The following is a 24536-nucleotide window of genomic DNA, read 5'->3' on the forward strand; positions in this document are numbered from 1 at the left end:
ATTTACCAAGAAAGAAAAGGAATGAACTGTATCAACGCGCAATGAAGACTATATTTTTGGGAACATTTCTAACTTGCATTTGGAATAAATACACTGTACAGGTCAGATAGTACAGACCACTCAACTCTTTAACATGGCACTTGATGTTGGATTAATGTTGCTTAAGCTCTGGTGTGACTGCAAGAAAAGCCCTGTCATGTCATGTGACTGGTCTTACGTCAGAATCAGGAAGCAGGTCGTCCTCATCATCCATGCTGTAGGACACACTGTGGAAATCCTGTGCCTCCGCCAGCAGCTTTCTCTCCAGCGTTGAGCCAGGTCGAATGTCCACAAAGGTGGTCTCCAGATAATCCTTGCTTAGCAGTGAGTCTGCGTGGCCCCAGATGGGGGCTGCCGGGTAAAAGGACTCTAGTGTACGAGGTAAGGAGCAGGGGTCCAGGAGCTGCTGCTGCTGAAGCTCAGGAGGATGTCCACAATAGTTCCTCCAGGATAGAGGAGGGTACGCCCGGTCCTCCTCACACTTCACTAAGATGCCCTTCAAGAGTCCACCAGGGGCCTGTCCGGTGGTTCCAGACCCCAACCCAGGCCCGGACGCACGGCTGTTATGGGTGCTTTCTCCCAGTAGAGGGTGCTCCAGCTCATCTAGATTCTCCATCCCTCTCTTTTAATTCCAAAAATGCAAGCGTCAACCACATCAACAAGGAACTGTAATCTACAAAATCAGTCTGCACAGCGTTTCCCTGAAGAGTCTGATGAGCTTTTGAACAGGCAGCTGCTTTGCCGTCTTTAAAGTTTCAGTGATAATCCATATTTAATCTAACGCTTAAATTTTCCTCTTGTTATTCCAGTTCCAGAGTCCAGTGTGAAACAGCAGGGTTATAGCAAAGGGAAATATCCCGGTGGTTGCCTCCTGGAATCCTGTGTGCTTTGGAATGTTGTGCTGAAGTTGCGTTAGGGGGATTCACAAGATCCTCTTTTCCTCACGTGTCATAAGCTATTTGTTTCAGGGTCTGATGGCTCAGGCTTTGCCCCCACGTCTTTCATTTCACATGATTGAGTGTGTCAGCGTTCATGAATATGCTAATGCCAGCTCCTTTCTCTCATACAATATGGAAATGTCAATTCTGGTGATGGAGGACCTTGATTACCCCCCAGACAGTCTAATAAAAACACAAGCCAATGGGATTTCTGTGTGATTTGCCTTTAGGAACTCATGGAAAATGTCTCTCGCAATAAAATGTGAAATCTTATTCAGTGCACTGTGTCATGGTGTTAGTCTGAGAGCTCTGGATATCAATCTAACCCTTTGAGAGTAAAGATAATCTGGTAGAAATGTGAAAAGTGAGGGCGAAGAGAATAAGACTTCCAAGCTGCAGTGATGTACAGTTGTGTGTTTGTTCTTTTGGACTGACACTGCTTTAAAAACAGGCCACAGGCAGCAGGCCTTCAGATGACTGGACCCACTCACTGCGGGGTGTTTTGAAGCTGGAATATGCACAACCTCGGGCAGCAGTCAAACTAGTGCTGCAATGAACGGATTGGGGCCATATTTGAGGGCAGTTAATCTGTAAAAGCAATGAGGCTCCAGAAATAGCATCCTATGGTGCACGTCCGCGGGTCAGCGGGCACGCCAACATGCTTGTTCCTCTGTTGTTGCTGCTGGAAGCGATAATGAAGAAATCAAAGTTCTGAGTGTTGATTTATGGCCGTGGGTGGGCCGTCTGCCGCTGCTTCGGGACTGTTTTTAACGAGCCACGTCCACCTTAAGAGGGTTTTCGTTCAGGACGGAAGAGGAGTCGGGTGGCTCTTTATCCAGTCCTGGTCTGTTGAGAGAAAAACAAGGTCACACTCACTAACAACAACATGTTTAATGTGCCCCTCCAGTCCAAAACAAGTCTTTTCTCATCCTCCTTAATGGTAATCTGTGAGTGTTACTGTGCATAGTGACATCTGTGCAGAGTTTGACACTGTTAGGATGTTAAAGGGAAGAAATACCAGCATGATATTTAACTACGAAAACCATCACAGCCTTGTTTGTCACATTAGAAAAGGAATAATTCAAGACAAACATAGATACTGACAAAGCTCACGGCAAAGGAAGACTGTCGACAAAATACACAGTATGAATGAACATTTCATTACAGTTTGGAGTTAACTAATAAAACACAGGAGGAAATGGACATTATGATATAAACTCCATGAGTGGTTATGAGATGTAACTTATAAATAACAGGGAAAAACTTTGTCACCTTCCTAAAATAATTACCTATATCATTTTTTTTTAGAAAACACAAAAACTTGACCAGAAATTGAGTATTTGATGAGTTAGGCCAAAAAGCAATTTTTTAGCAAAAGAAGTATACTTTTTTTTTTTTTTTTTTTTTACAGTATTGCAGAAGGGGAGGGGGGGTGTTTTCCCCCTCAGGTTTCCCACCCCCAGCTTTGCTGACTGTATCTATAAACGTAATAATAAAACTCCAAAGAATAAATACTACAGTGCAGTAAATTAAAATTTGAGTAGAAATACATGTGGGTTATCAGTTGAACATTTCCACAACAGTTGCGTGTTAAAAATGATGCTTAGTTGGGACCTACTTTGCAAGTTTTACAACTGTGGTTTTGTGTATTTCTGCTGCTGTTAGTGTATTTATTTGACTCTATGTGTTCCTCTATTACTGTGTTTCTTAAACTTATGGTTTGGACCCAAAATGGGTCAGGGCCTGTTTTTATTTTGTCCCCAGTTGGCCCAATAATACTATAGTATGGCAGCTCTTTGTTCTAAATAAAATATATGATGAGTTTTCTTCTATGACTCCATTACTTTTAATTATAACTCTGTCAATAATTGTGTCAAAATGAAAATACAACGATGACTGATGATGATTTTAGCTTTAATAAAGCTATTGGACATGCAGAGGATATACTGGATGTGCTTCAGGTGGTGAAATACTCAGAAAACACAGCTTGTAAAACTGGGTAAACTTGTAACAAGACACAGATTTAAGTGTAGAAGTATAAATCATTCATGTTTGTCTTGATTTTGTTGGTGTTTTCAACATTATTCATCAGTTTTAGAAACAACTGACATTCAGATGCTCTCTCCTCCCCTCATTAATTATGTAAGTTCATCAGTTAGTCAGTAAAAAGTGTTCATCTTAAATTCTTTATGTATTTCTGTAAGTTTGGGTCTTGGAGAAACACTTAAGTTCTCTTTTTGGTCTCACACTGACAAAGTTTGGGAACCGCTGGAGCTCAAAGCCAAGTCTTAACACTAGAATAAAAGCTTAACCTTGTGTGTGAGTCCACTGTGATGTGATTTAAAGCAGTAAATGAAAAGGCTCTGAAGTATTTCCAGGTTTACTCGACGTGTAGCAGCTGCTGTCCCCTTAGCCCCGTGTTCCGATTGTTTGAGAAAACTGCGAACTCAGCGCTAAACCTCTGATGGATACACACGCGCTCAGTTCATGACACAAGGGGACAGTGAACATAAGACACTGTGACTGTTACTGCAATGCTGCAAAACAGCCTGAGCATTAATGACACCATGTATGCAAGACTCCAGTTCTCTGCAGCGGCTGCAGCTTTGGTGCATTCACTTCATTAAACTGACACTTTTTAACTCCAGCCCTTTTTATCCTGTATTTTTTTTTTTCTAGTGCTAGTGTTTCTGCTTTGCATTGTCGAAATAGTGCAGTCATTTTACCTCCCAGAGAAGCTTATAATTGCTCTTAAAGGTTAACGTGTTTGTCTGAATGCAACTACAGATATGTTCAGAGGCTACTATGGCTTTTTTCCACTTATTTTAGAGGAAAATCATGCTTATTGTTTAATGAACATTGCAATACTCACCCTACAGACTGACCTCATGAAATCACGTTGTATGTCATGCCAGTTCTTATGGCATTTGGCGTACTATATGTACGCATTTTCAACCTTTTGTGTGTTATTCAAAGCCATTTGATTACGTGTCAATCAAGGTTATTATTGTTAACGAAAACTAACGAAATGACAAAAACATTTTCGTTAACTGAAATAAATAAGAACTATATTTCAAAGAAAAAAACGATAACTAACTGAAACTGTATTGCGTCCTTACAAAACTAACTTAAACGTATAAAAATTAAAGCTAAAATTCCCTTAGTTTTCATCTTTGTCAACGTCGGATTGATACGAAATCGATGTATTTCGCTCGAGTAATTTTAGCCAGTGGCACCATACGGCACTTTGTCACTTGTGGTTTAGGGTCGTCTTCTGGTCCCCACTCTACCTTGAAACATGGAGACTAAAGCTGAGAGAAAGCAGCAGAGTCCTGTCTGGGATTTATATGAATACGACAGCGAAGAAGATAAAAGATATGATGAAACTAAAGCTAAACTAAAACTAAGCCTTTAGAAAAAAATGAAAACTAATAAAAACTAGCAAACCTGCTCTAAAAACTCATTAAAACTAAATGAATTAGAGAAAAAAAGTCAAAACTAAATAAAACTAAACTATAATGAAAAATCCAAAACTATTTTAACTTTGGTGTCAATGTGAGCCAAAATCTCCAGTTTACATATCTGTAACAGCTAATCCTAACACTTAAACCTAACCCTAACTGCTAATCGCATGGTACTTGATGTGGTGTGAACATACACGGAAAGCTTATAATGTGTACAGATAAACACGCCAATTAAAAGTGCCGTGTTATCTGTACGCAATTCATGATATCACGTTGCACCCTACCTCAGTGCAATAATCATGAATCACGCACCTTGTTTTCAATTTCACCTTGTATACATCCTATATTACCTGCATATATCCATTATATGTTGTACATAAAATAAAATAAAAAAATTAATAAAATCATAAACCACATAACCACACATATACGCACACACATGCCCACACTCACAGGCACGCACACAAACGCACTTGTAAAAAGCCCTTTGTTTGCACCCGTCTTTGTTTTGCCTAATGTGTATGTCTTATGAATTGTCTTTTGTTTGTTTGTTTGTTTGTTTATTTGTCTTTGTGACCCCGTCACAATATTTTGTCGAGCACTAAATAAAAGGAAAAAAAAAATTTAAAAGAGTGGTGCGTTATCTGTACACAATTCATAATATCATGTTGCCCCCTCAGTGCAATAATCATGAATCACGCCCCTTGTTTTCAATTTCACCTTGTATATATCCTATATTACCTGCATGTATCCTTTGTATGTCGTACATATTTCGATCTATACTAAAGAGTTGGCTTTTTGTATATTTTAGTAGTTATTGCAGTTTTGTATATTGTCAATATTTTTTGGTAAAGTCTTTTTTCGACTTTAAGAGTTTGCTGCTAAAAAGAAACAGCTGCTAAACTGATTTTTATTGTTCCTGTAGCTGTTCTATTCAATCCAATCCAATTCTATTCTATTCTATTCTATTTAGGGCTGGGCAAGTTAACGCGTTATTACCGCGTTAACTCATTCATTAAATAACGCCGACAATTTTTTAAATCTCCCGTTAATGCCGTTCTGCCTTTCAAGCAAGTCTTAGTTCATTTACGCATACTGACTCTTATTTTGAAATTCATGCTTTTATTTTGGCGCTCCACACGCCGGTGCTCTGTGTGAACTGTGCACGAACTGAGAGGAGAAAGCCAACTTTCCCAGTAATGCTGAATCAAACTTTAACTCCTGCAGTTCAACGCCTGTATGTATCAACCATTCTGTTGTTTGCTAAATAATTTCACATGCAAACGTGCCGTTAGAAACATGTTTATGACGTTATTTTGGATGTGTTTATTACAATGTGTTATTAACATGTTTAAGCTAATTCATTTATGCTAGCAGTCGCAGATGGGTTGCTAATTCTTTATGCAGGCTCATGCTAAGTTTATGTAAATTCATTGGTTGTGTTTAGGTATAATATGCCAGCCTATATATATATATTATACTATTCATTCGTACAACAACTAAACATAAAATACTCACAGGCAAACGTTTTTGGGGCCATACAAACAGAGTGAAAGAAACGTGTCTGTTAGTTCCTTCTTATGTCTGAACTGACTACGGTAACACCGAAAGGACAAAACAAACGTTAGTGCAACTTATTACCACCACTAGAGGGCCCCCTTTGCTTGCTTTGAACAACTGAACATCACATATTATTGGTCTTATTAATATTAGTACTTATTAGTGGGATTAAGACTCCTGTCAATTACTCACAAGCAGAAGTAAACTGGTGTGGACATAAACATGGAGAAAAGTAGCAGTCTGTTCCATGGACATTTTCATTTTAATTGTGTTCAGATGGTGGGGTTGAGAAGGACACAGTTGTTTGTAAGCACTGCAATGTGGAATTATTTTTATCACCGGAGTACTTTAAGTCTGAAATATCACTTAAAGGCAACCCCCCCCGCCCCATAACTATGCGATTAATTGCAGAAATCCATGCGATTAAAAATTTTAATCACTGCCCAGCACTGATTCTATTCTATTCTATTCTATTCTATTCTATTCTATTCTATTCTATTCTATTCTATTCTATTCTATTCTATTCTTGTCCTTTTACACATTATAATCCACAGATGAAATTATTTTTTTTTTGTAAGGATTGTGAGTGATTGCATTCATATGGAACTGTAATATAGATATTCACGGAAAGGAAAAAGGAGGCAGAAAGGAGGTATAATTTTTAAACCTGATTTCCTATTGTTTGAGCCTGTTCTCACTATTCAGCTTGTCATGCTGTGTTTTTTTGCTGAGAGCCCTTGACATCTGATTTCAATGCCCAGGGTTCAAATTCCAACATGCAGGGAACCAGACAGAAGTTGGTGGAAATGCTTTACATTAGAAAATAATAATGACATAGACCAGGGGCTGCATTTAAGTAGAAACTGTCTTAGGAGGAAGTGATTAAAATTCATCATCTCTTGTTTCATGCTATCTTTATTTATTTTGCATTTTCTTGCTTTGTCATTTTTATTTTGGTTATTTCTGTGACAGTTTTTCTAAACCTAACCAAATACGATCACCATGGCTTTAGTATGTGACGACTTGGGAATGACAATATGTTGTTAAAGCTATTTATTATAGATGAAAAGCTTTAAAAGACAACCTTAAAAAACAGCTGTGGTGCAATAGTGGAGACGGCATCTTATGAGTCCTTGTTCAACAGACTTAAAGGTAGCAGTGAAGACAGAATTACCTCCTGGGACCACTTCAGGACCCACATAATAATGGATATAGACTTAGTTGAGATTCTAGTAGTGATGTCAACTCCCTCATAACTTACTCTTTGTTAGTGCATGTAGTGTGGACTTTCATCTATAGAATGGATGACCTGTCTATGTACATAATATCATGTACCTGTTTCTTTCTTCCTGTTTCTGTATCTGTTTGTGTTGTTATTTATTGGTCAGTGCCAAAATAAAACAACTCAATGGCGCTGACTGGAGAATTAACCCATAAATACCTGTTTTTAATGGCAGGAGAAACTGCAGCAACCACAGGAAACCAATGGAGTAATAATGAATAACGATGATAATAATAATAATAATAATAATAATAATAATAATAATAATGATAATGATGATAATAGTTGCTTTTCCATTGGACATCTGTGCAAAACTTTACCGATATTTACTAAATGTCAAAAAAACAGAAGTAATGTTGATTTTTCCATTAAATCACAAATGCGAATGATTTGTTCATTTATTATCGCGAGATGACATGAGAAGTCATCCCATAAACATGTCAACGAAAGTGAATATGGTGTTGATTTACTGTGGGAATACATCTACTGATGCCTCTGGACACATCTTCAGTGATGTTCCTGGAATCACTGGGTGTTTCGGGTCTTTCAACATCATACACCCTCATCCAGGTGACCCAGCCAGGGCTGATCAGACCCCGGCTTGTGTCCAGATGGCAACTAGCTACCATGGCTCCATGGTTTTCCTCTCTTGAGCCACAGCCATCTTGAGGCTCTCTCTGCCGCTTCGGTGGCATTGCGGATGGCTCTCCTCCTACTCTCTCCCTCGATGCCCAGGTTACTGAAGGCTCTGGCCAAGGATTGAGCCGCAAAACCCCTGCATCCCACCTCCACTGGGAAGCACCTTGCCTTCCAACCAGCCTGTTGACAGTCACTGATCAGTCCTGTGTACTTCGAGAGCTTCCTCTCAAAGGCTTCTTCTATCCGATCTTCCCACGGGACTGTCAGCTCCAGCAGCACGGCTTGCTTGGTGGCCTCTGATAGTATGACGATGTCTGGGCGTAGGGTGGTGGCAGCTATATGTCTGGGGAACTTCAGCTGCCGCTCGAGGTCCACCAGCAGCTGCCAGTCTCTTGCGGTGGTCAGGATGCCAGATATATACAGATATATTCATTATTATTATATATTACTCCTCTATCTCGTACTAAATTAAAAAATGATTGGGTTTCCTGGTGTGTCCACATATACCGCAACATGTTTCTTCCTCTTCTTCGCTTGTTGTAACGTCCATCAACATCCATTTTTTTAATTCACCTGACTCTAGTTGTGAAAAAGGTCTTTCCATTGCAGTTTTGCATGATATACCATTTGCGCTACGCCCAAAAACCCACTTCTTGCCAGTGCAAAAACTTTTAATCAAAAAGTTTGGCTTTTGGCAAAATTTTCATTTTTCCATTAGGTAAATTTTTATGCTCAAGTTATATTTGCGCAATTTGAGGGTCAATGGAAAAGCGACTAATGATAATATTATTAACAAGTGGTGCCAGGCACAACAAAGCCCGCCCCTCTCACATATTGTAGCTTATTTTGGCATCGATCCAGCTGTTGTCATCATGTCTATACGTGTGCTAATGTCAGCATATCAGCTGACTCTATATATGTGCCAAGTTTGAAGTAAATTGAAAGAAAATTAAGGTTTTTTAATGGACATTTCAAATTTCGCCCATTATAAGTAAATGGGAGAAAAAATTTTTTTTTAAAAATCCTAAAAAATTTAAACTTTGACCTACTTTTCCCAAAATGTAATGACATCAATTCTGGATCACTGGCAATCTATAAACCCAATTTGGTATGAATTCAACCAACAGTTTTGCTGCTACAGACATTTGAAATTTCATCCATTATAAGTAAGTGAGGAAAAAAAAAAAGATTTTAAAAATTCATAAAAAATTTGAACTTTGACCTACTGTTTCCAATTTATAATGAGATCTGTTGTGGGTCACTGGAAATCTATAAACCCAATTTGGTATGAATTCAACCAATAGTTTTTCTGCTACAGCGTTAACAAACAAACAAAGAAACATAACAATGGATAAAAACAAATACAATAGGAAAAGGAAGTGCAGGAAGTACAGTACAGAGTAATTATAGTGAAAATTATTGTGATGAGTATCCAATCTTTAACACTGCATAAAAAGGGCCCGGTCAAACTGAGAGTTGACCCCAGAACTTCCTTGCAGTGACGTGGAAGTACTAACCACTTCTCCACTGTGCAACCTTTAGCACATCTGTTTAAAACTACAGTATGTCATCCACCATTATGGAACTAGAGAAAAGCTTCTAGTTGTGATTTGTTGTGGTGTGGAATGGGTTAAATATTCATCACATACAACATTTAATTATCTTATTTCAACATCACTCTGTTAATATAAAGGCTCAGTGGAGATTCCTCGTAGGGTGGTCCTCGTTGCTACTCTGTTTCTCACCAAATACTCCAAACAGAAAATCTGCAAAAACTGAATACATCTAAAATTAGAACTTAATTGAGAGGAGAAGAAATGCTATTATGAGCTCGCAAGTGCATGGAGATGAAAACAGCCTGCGTGCTGCGTGGTTTGGGTCTTTTCATTACAGTGAGAACATGTCATTTGAACAAACTACATCGTATCTCTTAGGCAAGTATTCAACACAAGTGCTTTACAAACTCCAGATCAATTCAGTGAGTCGTTGTTCTATGCCTCACCGCTCAAACGCAGGAAAAAAAAACAGGATAATAGTGTGTCTCTGGGCTGATGTGGTGCTGAGGGCTGCATTCTGCTCTGATAATGCTTCACCATGCAAACCCACCATGACTCCCCCTTCCTCACTCTTTACTCACCCCATTATGGACGGCTATAGTACCTCTTATACTGAACAAGCTGAGTGATCATCCAACAACACACTGACGTCAGCAGCGGCTCTGAGCGCACGCCTCCCTCTCATGTTCACATACTGTACGTGGTGACACACCGAACACACACGTATGCGTCCAAACTCACTCATACACTAATGTTTGAGGCACTTCATCCCCGTTCCTCCTCGTTTCTGCCCCCTCCCAGTCCTCACAACTTCATTCCAGGAGAGATGCACTCAGCTTTATTACAGGCCCACCAGCCCTCCACCCCTCCTCCTGCACCTCTGCCCATGCACCATAAAACGACTTCTGTCAGCTGTATCATAAGCCTGCCTCCTTTTCTGATTCTGCAACACTCATAAAACATCCAGTCAGGTAGAGGGAAGGTTGCAAGGACGTCGCTGCAAATCATCACTGACACTTTTACAAGAGCTCCTCTCTTTGGCCTCCGTATATCGCTGCTTTTTAGTCTGATGCTGTGTCATACACAACTACACATCAACTCGTATGCCTCTGTTGCCTCCCTTCTTTTGCCCTCTAAGCTGAAAACAGGAATTTCAAGAATGTAATGGAAGTCTTATGAGGTTATTTTTCTAAGATGAAGTAGTCTTGTAAAGTGTGTTTTCATTAGAACAGTATTCTTGTTTATAAGAAAATCTATGGAACTTTGTCGTAATAATATATTCCATCTAACAGTGAAGTAGATTTAACCAGTAATTTACTAAAAAATAGTGATGTGATAATATCCTAGCAGAGAAAAAAGACAGTTTTTCTGATTTTAAAGCTGCAGAATTAACAAATCTTTGTGAAAAGTGCTGTAATTGGAAGTTTTTGAGATTGATCTTCCCTATTAAAATAAATAAAAGCTGCCCACTTATGTTCAAAATAGTCCGTCCGTCCATCCTTCCATCCATCCATCCATCCATCCATCCATCCATCCATCCATCCATCCATCCATCCATCCATCTATCTATCTATACTGTATATATATACTGTATATATAATGACCAAATGTTGTTGTAAAAGTGAAAATATCACAGTTATGGGAGCTGCCATGTTGCTGTTATGACAAATCAATGAGTAGAGTAGTGCAGTTGTTTGTGGTAGAGTCCTAGCATTGGAAGTTAAACTTGTCAATCACATATTTAAGCCCCGACCCGTCTGAAGACATCTGTGAGCAACCAAAAATCTTGCACCACAAAGTAGATTTTCTTCAACAACTGAGTCAAAAAACTTCCCGTTACTTGACATGCAATAATAAAAGCAAGTGGGAAGGACTTCAGCTCCAAAGTGAAGCCAATGCTTAAGTAACCTACAGATTTAATGCTTCTGAATGAACACACATAAATTCACATGGCTCCAAAAAACCCCCATCTCCCATAGACATACATGGAACTTCTCTCTAAAATTACTAAGTAAATAGCTTTTTTTCGATGCTTTTTTGTCGTTCTATTTGAATCCTCTAATAACTGATCTGGTGGACCATCTTTAATTATTTCCTCCATTACTTAGATCACAGGTCAAGTTGAAGCTCTGATGTCTGACATATTCATCTTTGATTGACAGTTTGTTCGCCTGCAAAATCAGTTTGTGAGTTATGGTTTGTTTAATAAAACTTTTTTGCAGACAGCTCAACAATAGTGGGTAGTAGGGTACTCAAACAAGACTATAAAACTAACTTGTTACACAGTGCCTGATGAAATGCACCATTTTACCAAGTCAGTAAGCTAGCATTTAGCATTAGCTCAGTTCTCACCCCTACGGCTCCCATAGTCCCACCCTTTTTTCCCAATTATGGCCACCAAAAAGCCAACATAACAGTGTCTAAATTGCAAACTTTTGGCTTCAGAAACCAATAAGTGACATCATAGTTCCTCCATCCACTAACTAAGGTAATGATAATAAGGGAATTTTTGGCCATTACCGCCAAAAAACTATCGCACAGTGAAGTTTCAAGAGTCAGACCAGCACAATGTTCATTTTAAGAATACTAAAGTAAATATGGAAGATTCATTTATGCTTATGTGTTTACATGAAGGTTGTTTTGTGCCTGGAACTTAACACTAGTTGACGTCAGCTAACTCCATTTCTGAACTAATAACTGGTTTGAGTGCCTACATCCATGAAAACAGCTTATGCACACAAAATCCACAAAAATCCATATACTCGCTTCTGCTAATATCTAGAATCTAATGTCAATAAGCATCAATCTCCGAGAACAACACAGACTCCAACACAAACTTCATGTAAACTCATGTAAATTTTACACATTGAACCTTTAAAGGGGTCATATTTTGCTAAACCTGCTTTTATTAGTCTTTGGTTCATTTATTTGTGTATTTGGACCCTAATAGTTCAAAAAGTTTGAATTTGAACCCTCCAGGTGCTGCAAAGCTATCTTTATATTCATTTTGGCAAAAATCGAGTGGATTACTACAACCTGTTTCAGTTCCTTCTTAAATTGTTGCATCTATAACTAGTTATGCCACGACATGTGCACATATAAGGTCAAGACTTCTGACGAACTTTTCTCTGAGTACGACATTATCAGTAGCATCAGCAGTTGTAGTAAAAACTGAAAATATTCCAAACTTCGAGATGATTACCTAAAATGTTCAGTTGTTGGTTAAACAGGACAGAGCAGCACAGTCAACAATCTGGAGGGGGTGGGGCCTGAAGTGGCTCATTTGCATTTAAAGGTCCAGGGCTCAAAACCACCTTTCTGGTGTCATTAGTCAGAAATAGGGTTGAAGATGGACCTGTGGAGTTGAATTAATGAAGAATTCAGACCCAAGCAGAGCATTTACAGTTTATGTAGACCACAGTGAGATGTTTTAAAATACATAATTCCATTAAAAAAAAGGAAAATATCAGTCCTTTAAGTCCGTCTTTTAATTAACTCATTTTCATTTCAGTCCATTAGGTTTTTCAGTGGTTAGACTTTTATTCTCATTTTAAACAATATTTCCAAAGTAACTTTGATTATCACACAAACCGTTTTTTTCTCTAAACTCATGATTATCTGGTTTTGGTCGGACTGCATATCTGACTCCTCGCCTTCTTCATAATCTGTCTGCAAAGCCACCGAACCAAACTTAAAACTTGACTTGCTCCTTGCTGCAGTGGAATAACGCCTGCTCCTGAGATGCTGAAATGTGCAATTAAAGTAAAATGTTGCTTTATATCCCTGTCACAAAAGCAGAAAACTGTTGCTGCTGACTCTTAGGCTAATTTTAAGCTACTCTGCAGTTTTTTTTTTTTTCTGTTTTTTTTTTTTTTACCCACACTGGCTCTTAGCTCCACATACACTCATGCACAGAGCTGGAAGTAATTGCTGTAATATTTCAGCTGATACAGATCAAGGAGATGCAGATACAGTGAACACACTCGTAGAAAAGAAACAGCACAGTGGCTGTAGGAAATTGGAGCTGTAAAGGTCTGTAAGGCTTTAATAAAAAGACATTTTAAAGAACAGCGATGTCAGGCTGATAAGACGAGAGCAGGCGTCAAGATATGCCAAACAGAAATCTGTGGCACTTTAATGGTCCTATTGATTTCACTTCCTAACCCCTTTTCTCACTCTCTTTTCCTTGATCTGCGTGGAGTGACTGACGAGAAGCAGGGAGGAAACTGAACAGAAAAGATAAGCAAAAACTGTCGGCGGCGTGGAGTGCATTGCACAGCTTGTGAAGCCCAAAGTAACATCATGTTCCTATGGAAACACATTCACTGTGTGGAGTGGAGTGCTCACTGCAGGATAAATGAAGCAGAGGCTAATTTGCCATTTCAGTACTGTTCCTCTGCTCGGCTTGATAATAACTGGATGGGATAATTCCAGCCTAGCCGTGCCTTCCAGTAAGGATGTGTTACTGTCACATTAGACTAGAAAGGATGGATAATTTCCACAGAATTACTCTATAACAACAAATGAGAGCAGTCACGCTGGCTGGGCGCTCAGTTTACTTGAATCCCCCTGTGCAGAATGTGTGTATGACAGCGTGAGCTCATTAATCAGTCCATGGTTTGCCCTGCGCTAACCCTAGAGACACACACTCTGTCACCACGCTGCCTTTACATAACCACACATACAAACACATACATCCCCTTGAAGCTTTGCATCATTATGTCCTTTCCATAAATGAACCCTTTGAAGCCGTTCATGCGCTGCCTCCTACATGCTCACATGCAGAACTACACAAAGATCGCACAAAAAACACACACTTGAACATGTTCTGGACTCGCACAGCTGGTGCGTGTGTGCAGCGAGGCCCGAGGAATGGGAAGTTACCCATCTGCAATATGTGGCAAATGACTCCGGCACATCTCTGCAGAGTGGGTTATGTTGTACTCAGTGTTCTGCTCTGTGCATCTGTGAGCATCATGGGACGCTCTGAGCAGAGAATAACCATATCTCACAGCATTTGTGTGGTTGTCAGTCGTGCCACTGCAGTTTACAATATTCCCCAGGGTTTATTTGTGTGTACTAGTTATATATAGATGTTACAGCGCAGAAAACTCTTGACCATGTAAGGTGAAGTTTACACATGTTGGTCACACTTGTACGCCCTCAGTAACATGTACAGCCACAAGTATGTTTTGAATAATTTATCAAATAAAAATACTTGAGGCATGCTGTTTGTACTGCAAAAATGATCCATGTTTTTTAGGATTTCATCATGAAATAGTCATCTGAATGAGAGCTTCTATGTTTTGAAGGAGAGGCTCATCTTTTTTTTTCCATTTTGAGGAACATACATGGCATTTACTGTACATTAAGACACTACATTTCAGGAACTTTCTTCAAATTTGGCAAAAAACATTCGCTTAGTAGACTTAAGGAACAACTCTGACCTTTTTATCGGTCAAAGGTCACGGCCACAATGAGAATTCATACACCAAATATGAAGAAAATTTCGCACAAATATGAAATAGAAGAGAAGAAATTAATAGACAATAGCCAGTGGTGTCTGCAGTTGCTATAATCAGGTATCACTAAAAAGCCTGGAAGCAGCATTAACAGATTAACAGGCAAAATTTTAAATATCAAATTCCATAGGCTTAAAATGAATGCATTTTGAAGAATACGAATGCACATGTCATGATAAAAATGAGTAAATATAACACTGGCCCACAATACCTTATATTTCTGATAAATAATGACAATATATATTAAGAATAGCTCTTGAAAGATATCATGTCAGAAGAAATTCATGTAAAGACATTAATTAATTAAAATGAGATAGCCTCGACTGATTATTACCACTGATACTGTGGTCCCAAAGTGATACAATTATTGGATATTTGGTATCATTGATCATAGAAAAAGAAAAATGATCATACAAATACACTAAATGCATTCATGAACAGATCAAGATGCATCTGATTGAACGTAATGGTTCTTGTTTATTGACATACATTTTCCTGGTTGCTATAAAATAAATATTGATCAAAATAATACAAAATATGAAAAATATATTTAAAAATAGTGATTTACTAGCTGATGAGATGCAGTAAACCTGCCATTTAGGGTCTTTTGCCAAACTTTAAAATGCATAAATGTCATAAAAGCCTATAAAATAAATAAAAATGAAATAAAGTGGAAGGAGTAAAACTGATGGCTTCAAATGGAATTCTTCCTGCAGGTTTTACAGGGATCATTCTTGGCACAAGTGCTCACTGTTATTTGTTTTCATATCAAACCTTGGCAACGATGATCATTTGTCTCATTCTCCAGGTCACGTTGACTTTAAAGCAGGAGGTAGAATTGTCACGATGCTTCACAGGATGTGTACAGACTCAGTAATAAAGGCTGTTCAGATGACCGGACGATTACACCAATATGGCGGCGTAAACAATAAAAATGACCTGCATCTGCCTGCACGTGTTCATCTGTGTTAATCTCTAAGTGCTGATTAAATCTGCTGACACATTTTGTGGTGATTCACCTCCAATGTGAGGACAAGAAGCAGATCCACACGAGTAAAACCACTGAAATGACAGTCAGTTATAGTTTTAATTCATCTAAGAAGCAGATATGGATGAGGTTAGGATAGGATAGGTTAGGATATGATCTGTTTGTGTTTATGTTAACCCATAAACACCCAAAGACCCAAAGCATCTCATCCATAATGTTTAATACCTGTTGATCCACTAATCCTGTTTATACATGTAAATAATTAGTTTAAAATGCAGTTTGTCATCTTTTCATGGTCATCAGATATGACCCATTTGGACGTTCAGAGGCTCTGTAGTTACCATGGAAACACCGTCATCTTCTACAACATCGATTCACCAGTAAAACCCATGGAGTTGGATCAATGACAGTGGATGGACACACTTGTTTTATGTTCAATTAATGACATATTTTGCTGAAAAAGTCACTTTTTCTTTAATTCTTCTTTCTTTTGATATAATAAGTTTGAATTTACTCTGAGATTTTATGAACATCTACATAATCAGGAAATGAACCCTTTAAACCCTAAGCCTAAAATGGCCTGCCTGGACTTTTTTTTTCTTATTTTGACTATAAATAGGTTAGAAAATTTGCTGTGAGTGAGTCTGTTTGCCCATTTCTCCAGAGCACTTTTTTCCCCCCAGATCTTTAAAAATCTAGCAATCATTTAGAATTTACTGCATGTTATAATTCTGCTAAAACAGTTTATTCTCCAGCCTCTCGTACAGGCGTGAGTGAAATTATCGTAAATGACTCAATAAGAGCTATAAAGCGCAACATCTCAGGATTCAGAATCCATTGGAATTTTTCAAATTGGACAAACAGTGGAAGAGTTACAGCCATCCAAACTGCAAACGCGCAGGGTGTGTCAGTAGTGACACGTCAGGTTTTAAAGAGTTAAATATAGGGAAAATACCTAATTTACACTGAAAAATGCAAAATACAGAGGATAATATTGTAATAAATGGTGATAAATCACTTAAGAAAGGCTAAATAGAGAGAAAAATTAATTTGGGAACTGGCACAATAAGTAGCACAAAAATGACAGCTGTGTTTTCCTTACTTAGAACAAGCCAGTCCAAAATATGTCTGTAGCAATTCTAAATGGACTTCTAGGCAGGGAATGCAAAGTTGAAGTACATTACTACCACCTACTATATGTGAGTGTGAACCAGAGTTAATATTAGGGATAGAATAATAACGACTGTCAGAAGAGAAGAAATGAGACTACCAAAGCCCACGACTGAGAGTGGAGCAACTCTAGTCATCTTGGTGTTGATAATGCATCTCTAAGCTCGTTTACCAACCGCAAATAAACACTGAACAATGAGAAGAAGACCTAGAACTATTTCTGTATTGACTTCCAAATGACTTTTTTTTTTTCTACATCTAACCTTTCCTAAGTGAACTGGAACAATGGGTTATTTCATCCTCTGCATTTTCAATGAAAGTCATGTATTTTTCTGTATCTACTATACTGACTCTGTAGATATTGGAGCGTCAGAGACTTTTTCAACAAAATGTACTGTTAACTGATGGTGAAAAAATGTACCTACAACCACTGTCACTTATCAAACTCCATGGGTTTTACTGGTGAATCAATGTTGCAGAAGATGAGGGTTTTCCACATTCACTGTGGAGCCTCTGAATTTCCAAATGGGTCATATCTGATGACCACGAAAAGCAGAGAAAGCACAGTTTACCTGATTCATCAACTTTAATTGATAGGATTAGTAGTTCATAAGGTATTAAACTATTTTAGCTTGAGACTGATCTCATGGTATTTTTTGGGCTATACGTACGCATTTTCGTCCTTTCGCATATTATTCAATGCCATCTGATGCTTGATGGCGTAACTTGCCATGTCAATTTACGCCAAGACCTCCACTTCACACATCTGTAACCACTAACCCTAACCCTCAGTGTGTGGTACTTGACGCGCCGTGAACATACACGCAGAAAGCTTATAATGCATACAGATAACACGCCAATTAAAAGTGGTGTGTATATTTAGTTGATTTCATGATATTATGTTGTTTAGATCAATAGGTGCTTATGGTTCAGTTTCTATGCTCCGTGTATCTGGAACAAACTACCAGAAAATATCAGGTGTGCTGAGAGTCTGAGTTCTTTTAAGTCCAGGTTAAAGACTCACCTGTTCGCTGCTGCCTTTGACTAAAAGGCTTTTGACTTTTTAAATTTTATAATCTCTTTCGAAACTCTGCACTGCAACTCTTACTTTATTATATGTGTGTTTTTATATTTTTGGATTTTACGTGTTGTTTTCTTACTTGCTGTTTTTAATCATCTTTTACATGTTTCTTTTATAATGTTTTAAATGTGTTTCTTTTTCCCTGTCGTCGTATTTCTATGTCCTGTGTGAAGCACCTTGAATTGCCTTGTTGCTGAAATGTGCTATACACATAAACTTGCCTTGCCTTGGTTGAAGGTTAAAAACCACTACTGGTCGAGCTCTAGTCCATATCCCCTTGACAAAAAAACACAAAACACTCAAAAAAATCTGAGTTCTAAGGAGATTATTCCATATTTTTCATGGCCACCATAAGGGAGGGTGGTGGGAGGGTCTTCATTTATTTTTTATATTCAACTTTACCACTAGGTGTCACTAAAAGCCACACACTGAGCCTTTAAAGAAACACATATCAAGTAAAAAAAAAACAGAACAAAAAAAAAAAACGCTCACAAGTGTTGAAGAATGAGCTGAGTGAGGTAATTAGCCTGTCGCCGACTTTAACGTGGCAGATGATGTATTACATGGTGTTATCACATCATCAGAGGGAGGGTATGTTTGTTAGCTGCTAATTACCTATAACTTACACACACACATAGATATATATGCACAGTTAAGCCTCTTAATTAGGAATACTGACAGTGAGACAGTACCGTACATCCTCATTCTTCTGCAGGTTTTACATTTCACTCTCAAATTAGTCTTGGCTGAAAGACTTCCACATCAGATTGCATCCGATTTCACATTCCCTGCATAGATGCGCTTGAGTTTAATGTGACTGCACACAGGGCTAGTTGTAGGGCAGTGAATAACAGTGCAAACATAAACAATGGAGACATGCATGTGTGGTTTGTGTGTTTGTAAAGGGGGGGGGGGATTTGCTCGGATGTTGGAGTAAATAGGAATGATGAAATTGCAGAAGCAGGTGCGTGGAAAAAAGCAATAACAAACTAGATTTTTTTATTGTTTTTCTTTGATAGCGGAGAGTATCTCACTGCGGCATTAGTCTTATTGTCATTTTAATGCATTGTGATTCATTCTTAGACACTCAGATACAGGCTACAAGATTAATGATACTGCTGACTTTAGAATCACCCTCTAAAATATTAGTCCTACATCAATACTTAAAAGCTTTCATGAGAAACAGGGACCGATTGGTATAGACACCTTCCATGTTATTAAATCCATAAACCTTTCTTTATTGTCTAAATCCTTACCTGTAAGCAGTTTTTAAAAGACAGATTATTATTCTGATTTTTTTTTTTTTTTTTTTTTAGAATAGTTTATTTTCATTTAACTCTCAAATGTGGAAGAAGGATCAAACATAAATAATAACTTCAGTGGCAAAAACACAAGAATTCACATTAATCTACATAAATTCTGGGTTTTATATTATTGAAGAAGATTCCTCACCTTTAGGCTGAAAACTCCGATCCCGCTCCGTCCTGTCCTGTCCTTAAGATGATGAGTCTTCTGAAAAGTAAAAAGGGGGGGAAATCCAGCCTCCGAATCCCACAGCATCCACAGGACTGAGGGATGTTACACACTGAGCCACATCGCAGCTGATTTGCTTGCATTAAGTGTAGGCATGTGCAGAGGGTGTGATGGATATGAGCACACTACACCAACCCTGTCTGTGCCAGGAGTCAGGTTATGAGTTGGACTGCATCCCTCCGTCGAGCTGTGCATACATGTCTATTACACCTGTGCAACCTGGCAGCAGTAATGTGTCAAAGAACCCCCTTCCCCCCTGCACTGTATCTCCTCTCCCATGATGCTCGGCTCTTTCCTCTCTCTCTCTTTCTCTCTCTCTCTCTTTTTCTCTCTCTCTGTTAGAAAAGGGCTTTTTATTAATCCTTGTTGCAGATGCAGTGCACCCTAAACCTCCTCAACTTTCTTCTGCTACTCTCAGCTTTTCTTTCCCTGACTTTTCCAAATACACTACTGCTGCAGCTCCCTCCCTCCCTCTCTCTCTCCTCCTCTTTCTCTCCTCCTCAGCCTCCCTTTCTCTCCTTTTGCCTTTCCTCAGCTCTGGCGATTACGCCGCAAACCCCAGGTCCTAAAGCCCGTTGGTGCAGAGTCTTGCATCCGAGTACATGGGCTGTGTTCTGAATTACTCTGAGGTCCTCATTAGAGTGTAAAACTGAAAAAAAAAAAAACATGCCGGCAAAGGGAGTGCTTTTAGTCTTTTCTTACTTTTTTTTTTTTTTTTTTTTTTTTAAAGAGGATTACAGGGGTCACGGCTTGGATTTTGGGTTGGAATTAGGATATAGGTTAAGACTATGGGTTAAGATGTAGCAGGGAGGTGAGCCTTAGCAACACAAATGTGCGCGCTTATAAGAAGGCCAGTGCATCTTAGGATTCTTGACAAGCTGCAAATGCAATATCCTCAGCGTGCAGAAAGGTGCGAGTGTGAGATGAGAATCTGCTTGACGCTGCTGCGTGTTGAAAACACGAAAACGGACAGAGGCGGCAATCAAAACGGAGAGGCGAGCGGGGAGGAACAAAAGCTGGAGGAGGTGGAGAAAGAAAAGAGGGGGTGGTGTTATGTGTGTATGTGCTGTACCAGAGTAGAAATGCCCCCCGGCCAGGATGACTTCACTTTGTGTCAGCCCTTTTATGTCTGCTTCACCCTATGACCCATTTTACCCGCACTGGCCAGCCCACATTACAATCCCAGGTCAGAAATAGACGTAAGATGCAAAAAAAAAAAAAAAACAATTGTCCCTACTTCATGCTCATTTCGCCTTTCCCAGGAGGGGGGCCCGTGGGATAAAGCTCAGGCATTGCCGGACACCAGCAATCAATGAAATTCACAGAGCTTACGCTGAGTATTTAATGAGGTGCACTGCTCTCGGCTAGAACCCCCCTCCCCCAGAAATGCTTTAACCTTTTCGCTGTTTGTTTTTCGCGTTGTTTTTGTTGTTGTTTGCTTCTTTCTGGTGGGTCAGCGCCGCCCACAAAGCTCCAATCTAATGCTCCATTTGTCTTTGGCTGTCGGAGTGACACGTGGCCTCTGAGTCCATCACGGAGCAGGGATCAATACCAGCCTCTTTAGTCTGAGCACATCCTCCTCCATTACTTTATTTTCTCTCTTTCTCCTTCTTTACCTCCTCCTCTCTCTCTCCCTCCCTCCCTCAGTGCTTCTTTCCTCTCCTCTTTCTCCGTTTTCATCTCTGCTTTTTATTTATTAGCTGAAGTGTGCAGAGTAAAAGGACAGGGAAGGAGATAGAAGGATTGATTTGGTGTGGGAGTAGGAGTCGGGGGGGGGCAGTTGAGGAGACACTAATGGTATTGCATGGGGTTAGACCGATATAGTGCTTTGCTCATGTCAGGCTTACATTGACTCAGCACACAATATTATCTACCACAGAAGGAAAACTCAACAAAACAGCCTGTCAAAACTAAAATACGACATCATTTGTTACTGTTTTTTCATCCAGACAATTGTGATGTAGCATTTTGCAGCAAACATACAGGTCAATTAACTGAATTAAAATGTAAATAACCTAGTATGACCACTGTTTTTGGTAACACTAGTGGCTTTTCCATTGGACATCTGCGCAAAACTTTACCGATATTTACTAAATGTTGAAAAAACAGAAGTGCGTAATGTCGGTTTTTCCATTAAATCAAAAATGCGATGATTTGTGTATTGATTATCACGAGATGACACGAGAAGTCATTCTGTAAACACGGCGACAAATATAAATATGGTGTTGATTTACAGATGTGTTCATTATTATTATATATTACCCCTCTATCTCGTACTAAATTAAAAAGTAATTGGGTTTCCTGGTGTGTCCACACATGCCGCGACATGTTTCTTCTTCTACTTCGCATGTTGTAACGTACGTCAACATCTGGTTTTTTAATTCACCTGACTCTAGTTGCGAAAAAAGGTCTTTCCATTGCAGTTTTGCATGATATACCATTTAAGCTGTGCCCGAAAAACCACCTTATGCCTGCAGAAAAAATTTTAATCTAAAAATTAGACTTTTGGCAAAATTGTCGTTTTTCCAGTTGGTAAAGTTTTATGCGCAAGTTATATTTGCGCAATTTGAGGGTCAATGGAAAAGCGACTAATGATATTTAAATTCTAATTTTTTTTATGTTCAGTGTGACAGATTTGTTTATTTAGTTATTTTAGTATTGCTTATGTGTGATATTTGCTGCTTGTCCTTTCCGCTATCAGTTCATCTTCACATCAAGGTACAAAATATTAGTTAAAATTCAAAATATAGATTTCCATGTCAGCTCTGTCACATGTATCTATGTTGCAGAAAAATCAAGCTACACATACACAGACTGATTATTTGAGCTAACTTCCCAGTTCTTTACAGTTACACATCTTTTTTAGGATTAATACTTGATTATTGTCGACACAATCCTCCACTTTGCTGTCATGTTTACTCTTTGACTCTTTAACTTTTTGTCCTGTATTCTTTTGGAGTAACATAACAGCAGTAGTTTATAGAGTCATTAGATACTGTAGATACGAAGAATCTGCAGAGAGACCAGTATTTGTATCTGTATATATTGAGGTAGCCAAATCACAGACTCATCTCATAAAACCACATTGTATATCACGTCAGTTTCTATGGCATTTGGCGTGCTATGCGTACGCATTTTCATCCTTTCGCGTGTTATTAAACGCCATTTGATCGCGTGTCAGTGTACACCAAGATATCCAGTTTATAGATCCGTAACCGCTAACCCTAACCCTAACCCTAACCCTAACTCCTCATTATGTTAACTGCTAATCACGCTAATGTGTTATTTGATGTGGCGTGAGGATATGCACTGAAAGCTTATAATGCATACAGATAACACGCCAATTAAAAGTGGCGTGTATATTTATGCAATTCATGTTATCACGTTGCAAATCGAACCCTGAAGGGCAAACTACAACAACAAATCGCAAAGCATACAAGAAAAAGAAAAGCACACACACAAGAAAAAAAACAAACAAGAAAAAAAACATGCACACAAGAAAAAGAAAAACATGCACACAAGGAGAGGTCCTACCAGATAAGGTAGGTACCTGCCGTGACCAGGATCTGGATGCTGACTGGACAGAAGTACTGTCCCTCTTCTTGTCAGAAACACAATCCAATCAGCATCCAGATCCAGGTCACAGCAGGTACCTACCTTATCTGGTAAGACCTTTTTCTTGTTTGTGTAACTTTGTTTTTGTTGGTTGTGTTTTTTTCTTTTTGTATGATTTTTTTTTCTTGCGTGTGTTTTTCTGGTTTTGTGTGTTTTTTTGTTTGTGTGATTTTCTTTTTCTTGGGTGTGTTTTTTTTTCTTGTTTGTGTGATTTTCTTTTTCTTATGTGTGTTTTTGTTGTTGGTGTGATTTTCTTTTTCTTATGTGTGTTTTTGTTGTTTGTGTGATTTTCTTTTTCTTGTGTATGTTTTTTCTTTTGTGTGATTTTCTTTTTCTTATGTGTGTTTTTTTTTGTTTGTTTGATTTTCTTTTTCCTGCGGGTGTTTTTTTTTCTTGTTTGTGTGATTATCTTTTTCTTGTGTGTGTTTTTTTCTTTTTGTGTGATTTTTTTTTCTTGTGTGTTTTTCTGGTTTGTGTGGGTTTTTGTGTTTGTGTGATTTGCTTTTTCTTGTGTTTTTTTTTTTTTTTCTTGTGAGCTTTTCTTTTTCTTGTGTGTTTGCAATTTGTCGTTGTGTCTTGCCCTTCAGGGCCACCGTAGAAAACACTAATCGATCATCACTGGGAGTTAGTCGTGACTGTCTGTATACTGTGGGCACCAATACTTTAATTTATTATTTTACAAACTGACACCATGGTTATATAAGATTGTGTAATTATGCTGAGTAAATCAAAACTTGATAATTGTTCAACCGTCACAAAAAATAAGTCATTTCCATGTTGATAGTTGTGTGCACTGTACACTGTTACACAGCAGGAGAGACTGAAATGAGGTGCATCAGACTGAAACACTGGACAATGATGGACTGTCTGCAGCCTGTGTGATAGTGGAAGAGCAAAACAAGACTTAACTCATGATGTTCTCAGGTTTATTTTCTGCTTTACATAAACTGTTTCTCTCACTAAAGCATTGAGAGCTGCTCGACCATTTAAGCGCTTGTTGTTTGAGTTGTATTCTGTTTTCTGACATTTGGTTTTGTTGAGGTTTTAGCTGATGTTCTTGCGGTCACATGGGTGTAGACAATGTGTATGTTGCTACGAGTGTCTCATAACGTTACCATGGCAACACAGAGGGAACAGCGGCTGGGTTCA

The 24536-nt window shown here is 38.6% G+C and overlaps 1 protein-coding gene across 1 annotated transcript in view; it reads right to left on the reverse strand.

The window, feature by feature from the left end:
* tmem91 (transmembrane protein 91) overlaps window positions 1–20268 on the reverse strand; it is a 37578-nt gene extending 17310 nt beyond the window's left edge. The window contains exons 1-2 of the mRNA XM_030152185.1: window positions 19692–20268; window positions 218–1823 (exon numbers count right to left, since the gene is read on the reverse strand). Coding sequence (XP_030008045.1) covers window positions 218–655 — 438 coding nt within the window. The 5' untranslated portion in view covers window positions 656–1823; window positions 19692–20268. The remainder of the gene's footprint in view (window positions 1–217; window positions 1824–19691) is intronic.
* Window positions 20269–24536: the final 4268 nt, after the last annotated feature.

The sequence above is a fragment of the Sphaeramia orbicularis genome, chromosome 13, assembly GCF_902148855.1.
Source record: "Sphaeramia orbicularis chromosome 13, fSphaOr1.1, whole genome shotgun sequence".
NCBI lineage: Eukaryota > Metazoa > Chordata > Actinopteri > Kurtiformes > Apogonidae > Sphaeramia > Sphaeramia orbicularis.